At 42.1% G+C, this 17470-nt stretch overlaps 1 protein-coding gene across 1 annotated transcript in view; it reads left to right on the top strand.

Annotated features, from left to right (window-relative positions):
- Positions 1–17470, top strand: part of Arhgap10 (Rho GTPase activating protein 10) — a 210102-nt gene that overhangs the window by 71898 nt on the left and 120734 nt on the right. Inside the window, exons 4-5 of the mRNA XM_042701765.1 lie at positions 5031–5102; positions 16057–16158. Of these exons, the coding sequence (XP_042557699.1) occupies positions 5031–5102; positions 16057–16158 (174 nt within the window). The remainder of the gene's footprint in view (positions 1–5030; positions 5103–16056; positions 16159–17470) is intronic.

The raw sequence follows: 17470 nt of genomic DNA, 5'->3' as shown, positions 1-17470 counted from the left end.
ACTCCTTCCAAGGCTTATAAGCAAAGGAATTTGGGATTTTTCTTTTGCAAGTATTTAATGGGAAGAATATGGCTATATAATTTTTAATGTGTGGTTATAAAGTTACATTCTGTATCTGCTCTTTCAAAATCTGATTTTAAAAGACTTACCACAGGAACACTATTAACAAACAGTGTATAATATTTCTGTGAAATTGTAAAAGGAACTGAAGATTCCATTGGGTCTCTTCATTCTATTTTGAGGAAAAGAAGAAAACAATTCTTGTTGCTCAGCCAACATTGCCTTACCAAAAACACTTAGTGGCTGCTTCGTTATTTTGTTCTTAAATAGAATCTTTTAGGCTCTGTTCCAGAGTTACAAAACAGACTTTTTTAAGAAAGGAAAGCTATAATGATTTTGGAGCTTTAAAAAATATTTTTAATTAAAATGTTTTAGCTGGAGGAGTGGATATATTGTCCCCTCTTACTTCTTCCCTTGTTTGGAAGTTAATATTTTGACTTGTAGACAGCAAGAGAGTGAGATCCTTAGAATCTCTTCCTAGGCTAGTGTTTGTCCTCTGAGATAAGGCAAATAAATAGTCTCTCCAGTGAAATCTCCAAGTAAAGAATGAATTTAGTGACCTGAAATTGCTCGTGTGTGATCTCTGGGTCTGTTGTTTGTGTGAAGAAATGTGTTTCCTCCAAAGTATAGGATTTAAACTCTCATTTTAGGTTTTCCTGTGTCCATATTACTCATGCTAGCATGAATGGGTGCTGGCATCTAGCATATTTTGAGTGTTTCTGAGGTCCCATGGAAACAGCTAGAAGAGGCCATCTGACCTCTGTAGCCTCCTCCTGTGATCCTCCCTCACTTTCTCTCTTGCTTCTTTGACACCGAACTGCTTGTAATTCTAGGCCCTGAAATTGCTATTTTCCCTTCTCTGCACAGAGGGCCTTGATTTGACTCTTAAGTCTATGCCTGGAGAACCCTTTCCCCTGGTTCCAGGCTCAGCTCTACAAGAACTTTGTCTTGATACCTTCTCTTCCCTAGGAGTTTCTTCCTTTGTACCTAAGGATCTGTGCAGTTCACCAGCGCCGCACATGTCTGGTCATGTCTGCTGATGTGTTTTCGTCTGTGGGAAATGCGCTCACCCGGGGTAATCCTCACCTCTACCTTCTCCCTTCATTGATGGAGAAAATCCCATGCAAAGCAAATGGCAATCCTGACTCATCTTTCTAATGAGACTTTTATCCCTGTCCAGGAACTTTCTAGGTTCTCTGGTGATTCTTTCCTTCATTCTCCTTCCTCTTTAAATTTTTCCTCAAGCCTAGATTCTCTGACATTGGCCTTGCTTTGTACTTAACATGAAGTCTCCATGCATGGGCAGCATTCCCCTCGCTTCCCACATTTTAGTGTTCAAACCATTACACACTCTTCCAGCTTATAAACCCGCAGCTCTTGCGCTGCCTCCCACCCCTTCAGCAGTCCTCCCTGAACTGTTCCTTACCCTGCGGTGATTCCCCTCCCTCAGGGAAGTTGTTCCCCCTGAATCTTCTTCTCAGCCTCCAGTTTTCACCGGACTCCCCGCTGGCCTTCTTTTCTACCTTTCCATGGATATTGCAAATGTTTCATCTCTTCTTCTTTTTTTTTTTTTGGTTGGTCGTGGGTCTTGAACTCTGGGCCTGGGCTCTGTCAGCTCTTCAGCTCAAGGCTAGTGCTCTACCACTTGAGCCACAGTGCCATTTCCGGCCTTTTCTGTTTATGTGGTGCTGAGGAATCGAACCCAGGGCCTCATGCATGGAAGGCAAGCACTCTACCACTGAGCTATCTTCCCAGCCCCCTCATCTCTTCTTTTGACTTCCCTGAAGCTCACACGGCTAACCCTCCTCATTCATCCAATAACCTGTTCACATATTTTACCATCTTGTGGATGTTTCAGGCCATGATCTCTTGGCTCTGTTGCTTTGGGGCCTGAACAGCTGCTCACCTATGGTAACTGGAAAGCAAAAGTAGAATAGGCTTGAGTCCTAATAGACCCTTCAAGGGCCAGTCCCTCCCCCTGCCCCCATGGGCTAACTTCATCCAGCCTGGTCCCACTTCCCAGAGTTCCTATCACCCCTCAGTAGTGCCACAGGCCTGTAACTATATTTGCAACCCATGCCGTGACAATATTCTTATGTAGGCACTAGCTCACCTGGAAATCCAGAGTGCTTTTGGGAATCTCCACCATCTCTACATCTGGTCTGTTACCCATCACTTCCAGTCCATTTGCAAACTTAAATGTATAGACCTAAAGTATATCTACTTCTCTTCATTTCTGTTTTCACTACTTTTCCCTGAGCCACTGTTACTCCCCTGCCCATGCCATGCTGGAAGCTTCCAATAAAAGTTTCTTCTTTCAATTTTCTTGAGCAGCTAGAGTAATCTTTAAAGCTCTATGCATCATTATGTCAGTTTCCCCTTTAAAAGTTCTTGTTACCTTCTATCAAACCCAAAATAGAATGCAACCTGTCTCCAGGCCTTTGTCTTCTATCTGGCCTTGTATATTCTGGCTCCCCTCCGCCACGCATTCCTTCCTATTCCCTTCACTGCTTCTTCTGCCCACCTGTATTTCTTTCTTCCTTTTCCTTTTTTTGTCGGTCATGGGGCTTGAACTCTGGGCCTGGGTAACTCTGGGCCTGGTAACTGGAAAGCAAAAGTAGGAGAGGCTTGAGTCCTAATAGACCCTACAAGGCTCTATTAGCTGAGGGACAGCTCTTCAGCTCAAGGTGAGTGCTCTACCACTTGAGCCACAGCGCCACTTCCAGTTTTCTGGTCGTGTTTTGGAGATAAGAGTCTCACAGACATTCCTTCCTGGGCTGGCTTTGAACAACAATCCTCAGATCTCAGCTTCCTGAGTAGCTAGGATTACAGACGTGAGCCGCCTGCACCCGGCTCCCAGCTGTATTTCTATTTGATGTTTGCTATAGTACATGAATTCCTCTCACCTTGTTTCTTTGCCTCTGCTGTCAGGCTGGAGACAGCGTCTCCTGGCTTTAGTACTACCTTCCCCGGAGCTTCTCCTTTTTTGGTTCTTCATCGGTGCTTTGATGCAGTTCTTATTGAGCATGTTCCTCCTCCTGCCTGCTCTCACAAAATTCCTCCCCGGAGCCCTACCTTTCCTTTCTGGAAGGTGTTATTAGAAATGCCCACTGTGTTTCTGCTACTAACAGTAAGGTCTGTGAGGGGAGGTGGCTGGGTTCTGTTACGTTCTCATTTCCTCATCACCTGGCACTTCGGATGCTTGCCAACACTTATTTCTTAAAACAGAGCTTGTTAAGAGCCGTTTTGAATAGCGAAATACCCATTTGGCACTTTCATTGCTGTGTACCATGTATGGTGCTTAAACATGGTCTCAGACTTGTGTGGCTTTTTTGAGTCCCTGACCCTGTATTCGGTGACTTGGAGCAGCTATAAGCCTCCTTTGTGCCTGGGCGTCACACTGAGCCAACTTCGTTTCTGAGCTCCCAACTTCTTTGGAAGATGTTCACGTGTTGGTGTGTTTGCTAACAGGAGTAGGCTAGAGCCACATCTAGAAGGTTTGGAGATGACACATGCTTGTCTTCATGTACGAGACCTCGTGTCATTGGGGTGTCCTGCCCTGTTCTGTAGTATGTGGGACTCTGGTTTGCTACTGTAGGTCATGCTGTCTCACGCGGAGTAGAGAGGATAAAATGAGCATAGTTTGAACGTGATCCCTTTCCCCTGTCTACTTGTTACTGTGGCCTCAGCTGAATAACACGTTTTCCAAGTGGCCCTGCGGGAAGGGGGTGCAAACTCCAAGCATCTTGCCCACAGGCACAGTCGCTTATTTTCAGTGTTCGCTGCTTTACAGTGTGAGCAATGCCTGTTAGAGTGATGCATGGTAAGGAATCATTTGGTTTAATTAAGCATCCTTTCCTAAGGGTTGGGATACAGCTTGCTGGTAGTGCACTTGCCTACAAGTAGGGGAAGCCTGGAGTTTATCCCAGCGTAGTTCTTTCTGAATCGTCTAACCTTTTTTTTTTTCTTCTACTTTTAAGCTTAGACTTTTAGGGGGAGAGGAGCTATTCTGAAGGCTTTGTTAAAAAAAATGGAATATACATTCTTATATTTTGAGCCCCACCCACACAAATCTGCATATTTCGGATCCCTTGCAAATCAAAGCTAAGAAAGCTCTTACATGCTAGCCTAGTGTTAATCTCCTTTTTATTTTATTTTTTTTCCTTCTGTGAGGTTCTGGTGCCTGAACTTAGGGCATGGACATTGTCCCTGAGCTTCATGTCTAGGTTTTTGGTGGTTAATAATTGATAAGTGTCTCATGGACTTTCTGTCTGGGCTGGCTTTGAATCATGATCCTCAGAGCTCAGCCTCCTGAATAGCTAGGATTACAGATGTGAACTATTGGCATCTGGCAGAAGATTTCCAGTGTATGTAGTAAACACAGTTGTGATTGAAATTTGCCAGAGACCCTGTCTTGTCTCCCCTCCATGTTGTGGTCTTTGCCAGCACACCCTAGTACTTTGGAGCTTCCAGTGACTGACCTTTCCTTGCTTTTGTACCTTATACCCTTAGGAGGAATTTGCCGCATGGAGGGGCAAAGTCCTTAGTTTAAAAGGGTAGCCACAATCCTAGTCTTTTTCTTAATGTAGTCTGATTACCAATAAAGGAATGTAATTGACTTTTAAATGTCTGAGGAGGAGGTGGAACAAAAAGGCCCCAAACAGAAGTGTTCTGTTGGTGAATGTGATAGACCCTTTGTTGCTTAAAGACAACCCCAGTGCTCTTTCACAGGGGAGCTGGCTGTGGTGCCTTGGCCAGCTGCCCCGCCTCCTCTTCCTCCAAAATATTTACCAAGTTCTAGAGCTTTAGTAAGCAGTGAAGTGTTTTAATTGGTGCATTGGCAAAGAGAGATAAATCTGTTGTTCGTTTTATTTCTGGGTGGGGGTGGGAGAGGGAAATGAGGTGCTTATTTTTTTTCCCTTTTCTGGAATCCTAATGCTGTGCTCTCTGTTGTCACTCTCGTTCTCTAGGCGTTAAGTGTAACGGAAACCCTGATTAAACCCTTGGAAAAATTCAGAAAAGAGCAACTTGGAGCAGTAAAGGTTTGTGTTTCATTTGCGCACCCTTGTCAGCAGAACACACTGCCACGTCTGGGTACGCTTTATTCACTCTTGGCAGCTTCGACGGAGATGCTGGGGGGAGCCATCTGTTGTTGTCTGTTTGCAATGTGCCTCGTCCCCTTTGGGGAGATGAAATTGAAAACAGAAAAACAAAAGCACCTGGATCGGGTAGTAAAACCACGAGTAATCTTCTTGGCTAGACCTTTCCATATAGAGTTTAAATAAATAACTATAAACGAGCATCGCATTTACCAGGATTTGAGGATTCTGATGGCTGTTGGGAGGGTGGTTCACTTTGCTGGATATCTCTGCCTTATGCCAGAGTGTGACGTTCTAGGCTTAACATGAGAGACATCAGGATGTTGTTGAAATTAGGAAGAATGGGATTGGGATGAAATTTCCTTCCATTTAAGAAAGATTTACTGAGCTTCCACGTGCCATTGTTGTTCTATGTAGTGTATTGTTTTGTATTGTGCTAGAATATTCAGAGAAAAGAAACCCCTAGCCTTTCACTCAAGGGTCTGTGATTTAGCCAGGATTTCCGGGAATAATAGGGCAACTTTGCCACAGGAGCCTGAGGTATATTTAGCAGCTTCTGAAGTTTATGGTCTGAGTTTTGGAATGATCCCAGTTTCTAGCACTCTTTCCTGAACCTTTTCTACGTAAGTAGGGGAGAATAAGTCACATTAGTGTGGTGTTGACAGTCTTTGGCTTGGTCCAAGGAGAAGAGAATAAAAACAGGAGTTTAGGGAAGAGAGTTTTTAGATGGGATTTGTAACTTTCTCCCCCTACATGCCTGGGAAATGAGGTTCTTTCTCTTTTCCTTCCTAAAAGAAACTGCTAAAATCCCTTGGTACCAATAAACTTTGTGGTCTCAAGAGCTGTAACTACACAGATGGGTCCAAAGCGTTCCAGCTTTTTAGTTGCGATTTCCAGAATCCATTCTCCTTTAAGCCATTAGCTGGAGGACTTGGCACTTCCTGCTTGGTGTAATGTTTTAGTGTTGTAATGAAGGACGGTATGGAGGTTGATGGTGCATGTGTTGGTGGGTGTCAGCCTGAAGCCTCACTCCCTTCCCTCCACATCTGCCCAGCTGTGGTAGCTGCCCTGGCTCTGGTTTTGCAGCAGAACATGCTACCTCTGTGGCCTCAGGGAAATTTCTGGCTTTCTCTATAAATCAGAATGGACCTCACCACTCTGTTTTGAAGTTTTATGATTGTAGCTCCTTAAGCTGTTTCAGAGCTTGAACGTATAGGCACATGTTTAAATGTTTTCTTGGCAGGTACTGTATGAATACAATATTAATTTCTTACTTCATTTGGATCCTGGTGGGGAAGGGTAGAGATTGCATTATGTGATTGAAAAGTGAATGCAGTTTAATACATAGATCTTTTTATTTCACACCTACGCTGCTTGTTTTTATATATTCTTGCCTTAACGGTAGCCTTTAGTAGAACTTCCTAGTAACTCCTTCCTATACTCACACTTAACCCAGAATCTACTGTTATGGTTACGTCTATGTTTGTTTGCCAAATAAATTGTCATTTTCAAATGAGAAATGATTTTAGTATTTTAGTCTGGGCCTTGATATGTCCTGTGGTCAGATTCTATGTCAGTGTCCGATTTTGTGGTATCTTTATTGCTTTTGTGCCTTCAAGTTTATGAATGCTTTATCCCACACTCTGGTTCAGTGCAGTAGATCCGATGACTGTCATATGAACTGTTGCATTCACCTTGTGGATCCAGAAAGAAGCCTTGCTTCTTTTTTTTTTTTTTTTTTTAGAGCTAAGAGTTTTTTTTTTATTTATTTATTTTTTTTAAAATTTTATTTTATTTTATTTGAGAACATACTGTACAGAGGGGTTACAATTACATGGGCAGGATAATGCATACATTTCTTACCAAGCATTGCAGCCTCCTCCTTTGTTTACCCTTCACCTCCCTTCCCAGCCTCCCCCCTCCCTCCCACCCAATCATAACCCCCTCCCCCCGCCTTGCTTCTTTTGTGTAGGTATCAAGGCTTGAATTCAAGGGCCTTGAGTTTTGATTGGCTTGTCTTGGTTGGCTCTACCACTTAAGCCATCTCTCCAGCCTGGCATTTTGCTGGTTAACTTGCAATACAATATTCAGACTTGTCTGCCAAGGCTGGCTTCTTCAAACTGCGATCCTCTGATCTCCACCTCCTAAGTTGTTACGATTACAAATATGAGACACTGGAACTTTTTTTTCTTTTTAAGTACTGGGGTTTGAGTTGCTAGCCTGGTACAGTACCTCTGAACCATGCCTCCAACCTTGATTTCCACATTTAGTATTTAGAATAAGGTCTCCCTTCCAACCTGGGCACATGCCTGACCCTGAATCACTTACTTTCTGTTATGAGTGGTATTACAGGTGCATGTCCAGCTTTCTTCTGTGCAGAAGAAGTCTCCCATCTTTTCTGCATGGGCTGGCCTAGAACTGCTGATCTCCTCTTTTCAACTATCAAAGGAGTTAGGATTGCATACATGAGCCCCTGGCACCCAACAAGATGCCTTTTTTAAACTGATGTTCCTCATACATCAATAAAAGTTAGAGTAAGTGGATTAGGTTATCTGTATTATGTCACAATATGCAAACATCTCTCTTTTCCATTAGATAGTTGTTAGAGCACCTGCCTAGCAATTTTGAGGTACTGAATTAAAAACCCCAGTACCATCACTGCAAAAAATAGTTGCAAAAAGGTCTGGTATATTGCTTCAAGTGGTTGAGTGCCTACCTAGCAAGTGTGAAGCCTTGAGCTCAAACCCAAGTACAGTAGCAACAACACATACACACATGTAAAAGTCTGTGCTTTATTTATTTTCTGCCATCCTCCACCCTGCCTTAATATAGAGTGTGTGTCTAGTAAATAACGTATTTGATATTTCTGTTAGAAACGAGAGTTTGGATATTTATTTTCTCTGTGCTTCTTAAATATCCAGTCCTATTTGCAAGCATCACTATTAACATGCGATACTTAAAAAGAACTTTACTCTCTTAAAGAGCATTTTGAAAAACAGTGTAAAAAATTTTCATGTGAAGATTTAAAAAAGAAAGTACTAGAAAAGAAGGAAAAACTGACAGTATGAGAATTTTCAGGTACCACTGGTAACCTTTTTATCTTCTCCTTCTTCTCCTTTTTCCCCCAGCTCCTTTGCCTTTCTACAGAAGCTCTCTCAGTTCTCCCTTTGTCCATTTCCAGAAGCCCAGTCATATGGTTAGTTGTGACCTAAGGGGCTAGGTAGTTTGCATAAAGTGGATTAAAAAAAAAAAAACAACCCATAGCACTCTCCTTGATCTGTTGGAAGATGCCCTTTTTGAGTCACATCTGCTTGGTCCATCCCCTACCTCTCTCTGATTGGTAGATGCTGCTGCCTTTCCCTCTGTGCATGCCGGACTCTCATCTCTCTGTAAACACTGTTTGCCATCACTGGACACACGATGTCCTGTATGGTGTCACCCTGCTATGTGGAGATTTCTTTGAGGCCTGCGTTGTTTCTGACACCACCCCTTCCCCCATTCTTTCTCATCCTGGGGAGGTTGACATTATTTCCCATTGTCACACAACACTCATACAACCATTACTTCTTAGAGGCTGAGTTAGCCACAGAAAGCAAATATGCACCAACCACATAAGCTGGGTGCCGTGACTCTGGTCTCTTAATCCCAGCTACTCTGGAGAGCTGAGATAGGAAGGACCAGCCTGGGCAAAAGGTTAGCAAGATCCCTTTCTGAGTCACTAAGCTGAGTATGGTGGCATACCCCTGTGATCCTAGCTACTTGGGAAGCATAGTTAGGAGAATCAGTTAGGAGGCTAGACCTAAGCCATAAATAAATAAATAAATAAATAAATAAATGAGATTCTTGGGGCTGGGAAGGTGGCTCAGTGGTAGAGCGCTTGCTTTGCATGCATGAGGCCCTGGGTTCGATTTCTCAGCACCACATAAGCAGAAAAAGAGGGAAGTGGCACTGTGGCTTAAGCGGTAGAGTGCTAACCTTGAGCTGAAAAGCTGAGGGACAGCGCCCAGGTCCAGAGTTCAGGCCTTATGACTAACAACAACAACAAAAAAAGTAAGATTCTTTCTGAAAAAGAACTTAAGCTAAGAGGATTTGGGGTGGGTTTCAAATGGCAGAGCACCTATCTAGTAAGCTTAAGGCACTGAGTTCAGACTTCAGTACCAACAAATAGATACATACACAAAAAGCACCGAATATGACCTAACAGGTATAGTGGAACATTTAAAATTGCTTTTTAGACATATATCTGTTCTGGTTGAAGAAAAAGCTCAACTCATATATAATTATGTATCACCTTATTTCCATCACCAGACTCTTCAACCCAGACTTCTTTTGTGTTATGTCTAAGGAATAAACTAGCAATAGCTAGCCTTGGTTAAAATGGAGTCTGTGAACTTGTATGCCCTGGTTGGTCTTGAATCATGATCTCTCCCTCCTAGGAATCTAGGATTACAGCTTGAGCCACTTCCTCTGGCTTTAATAAATAAACTTTTACTAAAAAGTACCATTCCACTGGGGGCAGGGAAAGCGGTGTGGTGGCTTGCCTATATAATTCTATTGTATCCTGGAGACTGTGATCTGGAGAAGTTTGAGGCAAACTAGCAGAGAAGAGCTTTCAAGAAGATGTGATTGTGGTCGGCTTTTTCCTTCTTTCAGAGCCTTGATGACTGTGTGATTTGGGATTTTATTTTTAAATAAAAATTTTTTTTTTTTTTTTTTTGCCCGTCATGGGGCCTGAACTCTGGGCCTGGACGCTGTCCCTCAGCTTTTCAGCTCAAGGCTAGCGCTCTACCACTGGAGCCACAGCGCCACTTCCGGCTTTTTCTGTTTATGTGGTGCTGAGGAATCGAACCCAGGGCCTCATGCTTGCAAGGCAAGCACTCTACCACTGAGCTACCTTCCCAGCCCCTGGGACAAATTATTTACTGCCTCTAAGCCTAAATTTCCTGGCTGGTAACATGGGACCGGTGAATCTGCCTTAGGAAGTTCTTGTAAGAATTATGAATTTGCTGATATTTGTCTAGTTACGCAGCTTGGCATGCATCTTGGTAATTATTTTTTTTCTCCATTCATGGCTCACCACCCGAGAACTGCTCAGGTTTTTGTCCACTCTGCATTCTGTGATCAGGAGTGACGGCCTGAGCACAAGTGGCTTAATGATCCTTTTGGTCCCATAATGCTGAGGGACTGGACAGGTGCCTTAAAGCAGTTTGCTCTTTGTGTGATGTGGTGGCGGTGAGTGTTCTCTGTGTCCCCCAGTGCCTCTTGGGCATAGGCTGAAAGTGGAGTCACGTGCTCCATTTTCTGGGAAGCAAAGCTAAATTCTCATCTTTAGAAAGCCCTGGGGAGGCCAGAGGGAGAGGTGGGTGTGGTTGTTGGAATACCAGGCAGGAGTTGAAGACCTCAAGTGTAGGAGTGAAAGGAGACTGTGCCCCCTACCGGAGTGGGGGAAAAGTGCTGTCCGTAATGGGTTTATCCATTAGAGATGACAACACTGATTGGTTTGGACATACAGGATTGTGCTTTAAAAGGTGTCCCAAGTGCTTTGGACTTGCTGTATGGTCCTTGTTTCTCGTGTCTTTAAATAAAAAGGGAGGAGTTGGGTTCCCTGAGAAAGTTCTGAGGATCTACAGATGAACACTGTATGTCACTTGATGTTCACACCTTGAGTCTAACTAAACCTTTTCACTTTTTCTTCCTAGGAAATTGGTAAGAGGGGGAAAAAATGTTAAAGTCATCTTAAAGTCTATTTTAAAAAAGTTTTCCCCTTTCCTAACTAAAGCAAAAAATTCTAATACCCTTGAGAAAAATGGGCAGTTCATAGTTAAATATTCAAACTGCTAGGAATTTTTTGTTTCTTGTCTTTTTATGGAAATAATGCCGTGTGCTTTGTTCAAAGAATTACTTAGTAAAACTCTGTGCTTTATGGATTAAGAACGTTCACTTCTCTCCTGACACGCAGGTTGCCTTTTCCCCTACCTTGTTTGTCCTGTTAGGCTGGGTCTTGTGTGTACATTTTGGTGTCTAAAAGGTCGTGGCTTCTAGCATTCCAAGATCCTTGTCTTATTCTGAGATCTGATGAGAATAATTCTCTTTATTATTGTTTCATTTTTTACTGGTGACTCTTCTAGTCCATCTGGAACTAATTTTGAAATGAAGTAGGGCTTTCTTTTCTCTTTCTCATGTACCAGTGTCATTGATTGAATTTTTATTTTTAACCCAGTGATTTTTGATGACACCATTATGTATATATGTATATATGTATATATCTATATATAATCCAGCTTTTTGAGTATTCTCTGTCTCTCTGTCTCTCTCTCTGGAGGGGGGGGTGCGATCCTTAGCCTTGAACTCTGGGCCTGGGTGCTGTCCCTAAACTCCTTTTGCTCAAGGTTAGCTCTGAATCACTCAAGCGTTTTCTGTGATTAATTTAAGGTAAGAGTCTCGTAGACTTTCTTGAGTAGGCTGGCTTCAAACCGAGATCCTTAGATCTCATCCTCCTGAGTAGCTGGGATTATAGGTGTGAGCCACCAGCGCCTGGTTTAAGTATTACCTCATTTTTACTATTTTTTTTTTTAACATGAAGTTTTACAACACCATAAGCTATCTTCCTGTGAGCTTAATCTGTAAACACATATTTTGTTTGGCTTACTCATTTTGCTGAAGTTTTACAGACATTTACAATCACCATCATTTAAAACATCCTGGGTTCCCACTCCCCCCGGCTGTTGCAGGAGTCAGCAGGGCTGTGGGTGTGCAGTCAGATCTCCGCGTGGCTGTGGGGACATTGGAGCTGCCTTCCCCTCTCAGGGCTGCAGGGGCTGCGTAGCGTGCACTGGCCACACTCTCCACCTGTCTGAAATACGTCCCCTTTCTACTCAACCCTACCTATTGCATTATGACCTGGCCTGCATTGTAACTGGTGTTTGATCCATCAACATTTTCACATTGTAGAAAAAATGTGATCCTTGATAGAACTTCCTGGATTATACTGGATGATTTGTATTCTATATTTTCTATGATTTAGTGTGGGAAAGAAAAGGAATGATTTTTTTTTTTTTTTTTTTGGTAGGGCACTGTCCCTGAGCTTCTTTTGCTCAAGGCTAGCGCTCTACCACTTGAGCCACAGCACCACTTCTGGCTTTTTCTGTTTGTTTGGTACTGAGGAATTGAACCCAGGGCTTCATGCATGCTAGGCAAGTACTCTACCACTAAGGCACATTCCCAGCCCCCAAAATGCTTAATTTTTGATTGCTGCTTGACTACAATCTCTTGAAATTTCTATAATTTCAGCCCAAGAAGTCATCTGAGCACCAAGAAGCAGAATAATATTCTGTAATGACATTCCAAATGCCTGAGGAATAACTATCCATGTCTTAAGATGTCAGAGCAAAACACTGTCACATTTGTACAGCATTGTAGCATGTACACACAAATGTGTTTCTATTCTAATTGGTGAGTGTAGGATTTTTTTGACTGAATTTTTTTCTTCACAAAGCTTTGATTTCATCATTTTCTTTCATTTTACCCACATGCCAATTTACATATGGGCTATTGCTAAGCATGTTGGGGGTTTTGTCTACTGAGGTTCATTTCATTCTTTCCTTTGTCCCTTTCTGTGATTCAAATGGAGTCAGATAAACAAGTAAAAATACGTTCTCTGGGTTCTAGGTTCGGTACTAGGCAGGAAGACACTGAACTTTGATGTTCCTGATAGGGTTTTGTATCAGTCTTCCAGTAAATGCAGAAGAATGTGGAAGTTCTATTTCTTTGCTTAGACCCCAGCAACTGATGTTTAGGGAATGCATGCTCACTGGGATCCACAGTCTCTTGAGTCTTAATGGGCTCTTTACACTATCACTGTCTTAAACTAGTAGAGATGCTCAGGTGATGAGTATTTATTTGTTTTAGTTTATTGATGAAGATCATAATAATGAAAAGCAGAAAAATATTATCATATCATAGTACTCACACCTGTAACCCTAGCTCCTCATAGGCTGAGCTTTGAGGTTCCAAGTTCAAAGCCAGCCTGATCAGGAAGGTCTGTGAGACTCTTATCTCCAGTTAACTACAAAAATGGAAGTGTAACTGTGGCTTACATGGTAGGGCAAGAAAGCTGAGCTAAAGTTCAGGGCCTTGAGTTTAAGCTGGCAATGAAAAGAATGATTGCAAGTTAGAAAATACACTGAGGGCATGAGGAAAAATAAAGTGTTCTGTGTACACAAAAGAAGGGCAGTCAAGTAAACAAGATTAAAATAAAACTACCTCTTTCTTAGTGCTTTTCCCTCATGTAGGTATGTATAGAGTCTGGGGTTCTAAGAATGAGTCAGCGTTAAAACGATCTCTGATCTTTTTTTGTCTTTTGGTAGAGAGATGAACAGTAAAGCATTCTTGCACATGGCTATGGCTTGTTTATGTAACCCTAGAAGACAGTGCTGTATCTCCAACATAATCTCTTCACAGGATACCATTACTTGCAAGAATTGTACACTATGCAGATATTCTTATCTCATTTGTGGTTTATATACTTGTAACTGCCAGTGACTAGAAACAGCTTAGATCCATGAATAATTTTTATTACGCTATTTTGACAGAAAAATATAGAACGTTGTTCCCTCCTATTATCTGATCTCTGATCTCGGCATAGTATAGGTCTGTGTGGTTTTAGGAAATGAATTTGGTTGCACAGATAGACTTAGCACCTAACCTTTTCCACTGAGGAGTGAGATAAATATTATAATCCTTTCTATAATCGTGTGTCAACTCTAGCTCTCACCCTGAGCAAAGCTAATTTGGATTAAGCTTCCAGGAGAATATTGCTCAGCTTTATTTATACTTTTACCAACATTGAGCCTTTAATAAAATTTAAGAATTGGTTTATAAATTTGTAAAGAATATGTTTTTGAAATTTTGCACAACTAATATTTTTGAGAAGTATTTTTAGCTTTTATAGTAATTTTGCTTACACTCTGATCTTTGATAAGAAATTTTAGGATGTGGGCTGTGAGGTGTTTTGTTTTGTTTTGATTTTAGTTGTGCATTGGCAGCTTTTGGTCTTCAGATGACTGATGACCAGTGAGGGTGTTTGGTGTGTGTTCCCAGAACAGCCAGCACTTTGCAGTCTCTTGCAGGGGGAGAAAAGGAGAGTAGAATTCACATTCTTTGCTTAATCACTGCCTAAAAAGGGTAAACGTGCACGAGAAAAGGCTGGAATCATTCTTTAATTTCTGCTCTAGAGAATTTGAAGATAGGAAGGGCCTGTGGTAGAGCCAGGGTGAGTTTGAGGTTGATGGCGTAGTTTGACCTCATGAGGACACAGAGTTCTCAACGACCTCAAGAATGTTTATTAACCATAATAACAATAAAAAATAGTTTTCTTTCGTTAAAAGAGTTCTTATTAACCTGCCAGGTTGGCCAGTGGCTTTTAGTGGGATAGTCTGTAGTCTCTGCTCAAAAGATTTAGTTCTTGTGTTCACAAAAGGCTTCTTTAGCGAAAGTGAAGCAAATACTAGATCAAGATGGCACGTGCTAACCAAGCCCACTCAGAGCTGGTGTGGAACGTGATGCCAGCTTCCGTTGACCTGTCCGTATCTGCTCCCACTCCTGTTGGCAGCAGTGCAGGGGATGGCTCCGAGGTCAGGGTCATTTCTGGTCAGGTAGTCTGATAGGTAGGTTCATATTGGATCATTTTGGGAAGAATTTTCCCTAAGACCCTTTTTTTTCCTAATAAGGATTATTATGATTTTAAAAATATCTAGTACAAAACTTAATATTAAATGAATTTCAAGTTTTTTTTTTTCTTAAGTGTTCTGAGTTTTACTACTCAGCCTTGCTTCTTTTTGTGGGAAGTAAGTCACAGCATGAGGGGTTTGTGTGTGTGTGTGTGTGTGTGTGTGAGCGAGAGAGAGAGAGAGAGAGAGAGAGAGAGAGAGAGAGAGAGAGAGAGAGAAGTGTCCTGGGGCTTGAATTCAGGGCCTGGGCTCTGTCCCTGAGCTTTATTTGTTCAAGGCTAGTGCTTTAACACTTTGAGCTACAACTCCACTTCTGTTTGGGGTGTGTGTGTGTGTGTGTGTGTGTGTGTGTGTGTGTGTGTGTGTGTGTGTGTGTGTGTGTGTGTGTGTGTGTGTGTGTGTGTGTGTGTGTGTGTGTTGCTGTTCCTGGGGCTTGAACTCAAGGGCCTGGACTCTGTCCCTGAGCCTCTCTGTGTGTGTGTGTGTGTGTGTGTGTGTGTGTGTGTGTGTGTGTGTGTGTGTGTGTGTGTGTGTGTGTGTGTGTGTGTGTGTGTGTTGCTGTTCCTGGGGCTTGAACTCAAGGGCCTGGACTCTGTCCCTGAGCCTCTCTGTGTTTAAGGCTAGCCCTCTACCACTTGATCCACAGAGCCACTTCTGGCATTTTCTGACTAGTTTTTGGTGATAAAGAGTCTCACAGACTTTCCTGCCCAGGCTGGCTTTGAACCAAGATCCTTAGATCTCAGCCTCCTGAATAGAGAGGATTATAGACATGAGCCACTGGTACCTGGTTCACTTCCTGTTTTTAGGTAGTTAATTGGAGATAAGAGTCTCATGGCCTTTCATGCCTGGGCTGGCTTTGAACTGCAGTCCTCAGATCTCAGCTCCTCCTGAGTAGCTAGTGTGAGCTGCTAGTGCCTGGCACAGCATTAGTCTTTAATGTGGCTAAGTAGGAAGGGTTGGAGTCTAGCCCGTGGAAGGAAGGCAGGAGTGGTGTTGCTCATAGTGACCTGTGCCTGTGTCTGACAGCTGACCCCACCTCGTTGTTTTAGCACACCGAGTGGGACTTGACTTATTGTCAGATAGTTTTCATATTTTGAGCTTTCCAGTGGATTAACTATGAGTGTGAGTATTTTTCTGTTTAATCATTACTGTTTTTTTTTTATTTGTAGGAAGAAAAAAAGAAGTTCGACAAAGAGACTGAAAAGAATTACAGTCTCATCGATAAGCATTTGAATCTATCAGCCAAAAAGAAAGACTCTCACTTGCAAGAGGTAGTCATTTTATTTGTCTCTTAATTTGTTTCCAGAATTACAGAAGTTTTTATGTCTTCCTCCTTCTCCTTTCCTGCCACCTCCTTTGCCTTCATTGTGAGAGTTTTAGGGCTTGAGCTCAGGGCCTCACATTCAAGCTCAGCTTCATTGGCTCATGCCTGGCACACTACCATTTGAACTGCACCTCCGGTCTGTTATTTTGCTGGTTATTGGAGTTAGAGTTTTGTGGATTTGTCTGCTTTGGGGTGGCTCCTGAGTATCTAGGATTATAGGCATGACCACCAGCACCTGTTACTGTTGCCTTTCTTTCTCTTCCTCCTCCTTTAAAAAAAAAAAAAATTCACTTTACTTTTGAAAACTTTTCATCCAGGACTATATAGATATGGAGGAAAACAACTGATTTTGCATTAAGAAAGAAGAGTTGTGTGAAAAGAGCTACAAAATGATGTCTATCTTACAGTGTTTGGTTAAACATAGATTCTTAGCAGAAAGTATTTTGGCTTTAGTCTCTTTTCATAGGAGCAATGACTTTAACCAGAATTATTTGCAGGAATCTCATAATTGGCTTTTAACATTTCTTGAACAAATGAATTTGGGTTTAGTAAATTTTTGTACCATTTTACATTGCAGTATTAATCTTAATGTGAGAACTTGGAATATTTACCTTCGTAGGAAAGAGAGTTTGTTATACTAATGGTAATAAATTCTTCTTTTTTCTTTTTGGAGGGAGTTGTATGTAACGAAAAAGGAATTTGCATCTTATCTCTCATTTCCTCTGTATCTTGATAAATCTCCCATGACGAGCCAAGTATGGATAGAAACTTTATGTAATCACAATTTGCTTTCACTAGAAATAATGCTGTTTGCAGTTCAAGATCTTGAATTATCCTCCATTTTTGGTAGAACACATCTCTACTTTATGTACTTTCTGCAATATCATCTGCCTGGCTCTAATATAAGCCAGATGATACTTGAATGTCATTTGTTTAGTGGCAGATATATTGATTGGTTGGTCTGAAATGATCTATACATAACTTTGTCTCTCTAATTGTCTCTACTGACACATGGGTGGCGTCTGCCGGTTTCTAAAAGAGAAAGGTGCTTTTATACCACTTAATCCTCACTGTAATGCTCATGTAGGGCTTTCTTCTCTCCCTGGCCCACAGTATACAGAAAAGCATGCCAGGATTACATCAGTCCCCTCACCTCCTGCCCTTCGTCTGTTTTGCAATGACAGCTGTCACGTTTATTGGCCTGCCCTTGGCAGTTTTCATGCCTTTCCTCCATTGTCTCTGCTGTCAGGTGTCTGGAA

This window comes from Dipodomys spectabilis, unplaced genomic scaffold (assembly GCF_019054845.1).
Source record: "Dipodomys spectabilis isolate Male_0828 unplaced genomic scaffold, ASM1905484v1 ptg000297l, whole genome shotgun sequence".
NCBI lineage: Eukaryota > Metazoa > Chordata > Mammalia > Rodentia > Heteromyidae > Dipodomys > Dipodomys spectabilis.
This window is presented reverse-complemented; position numbering and strand designations above follow the sequence as displayed.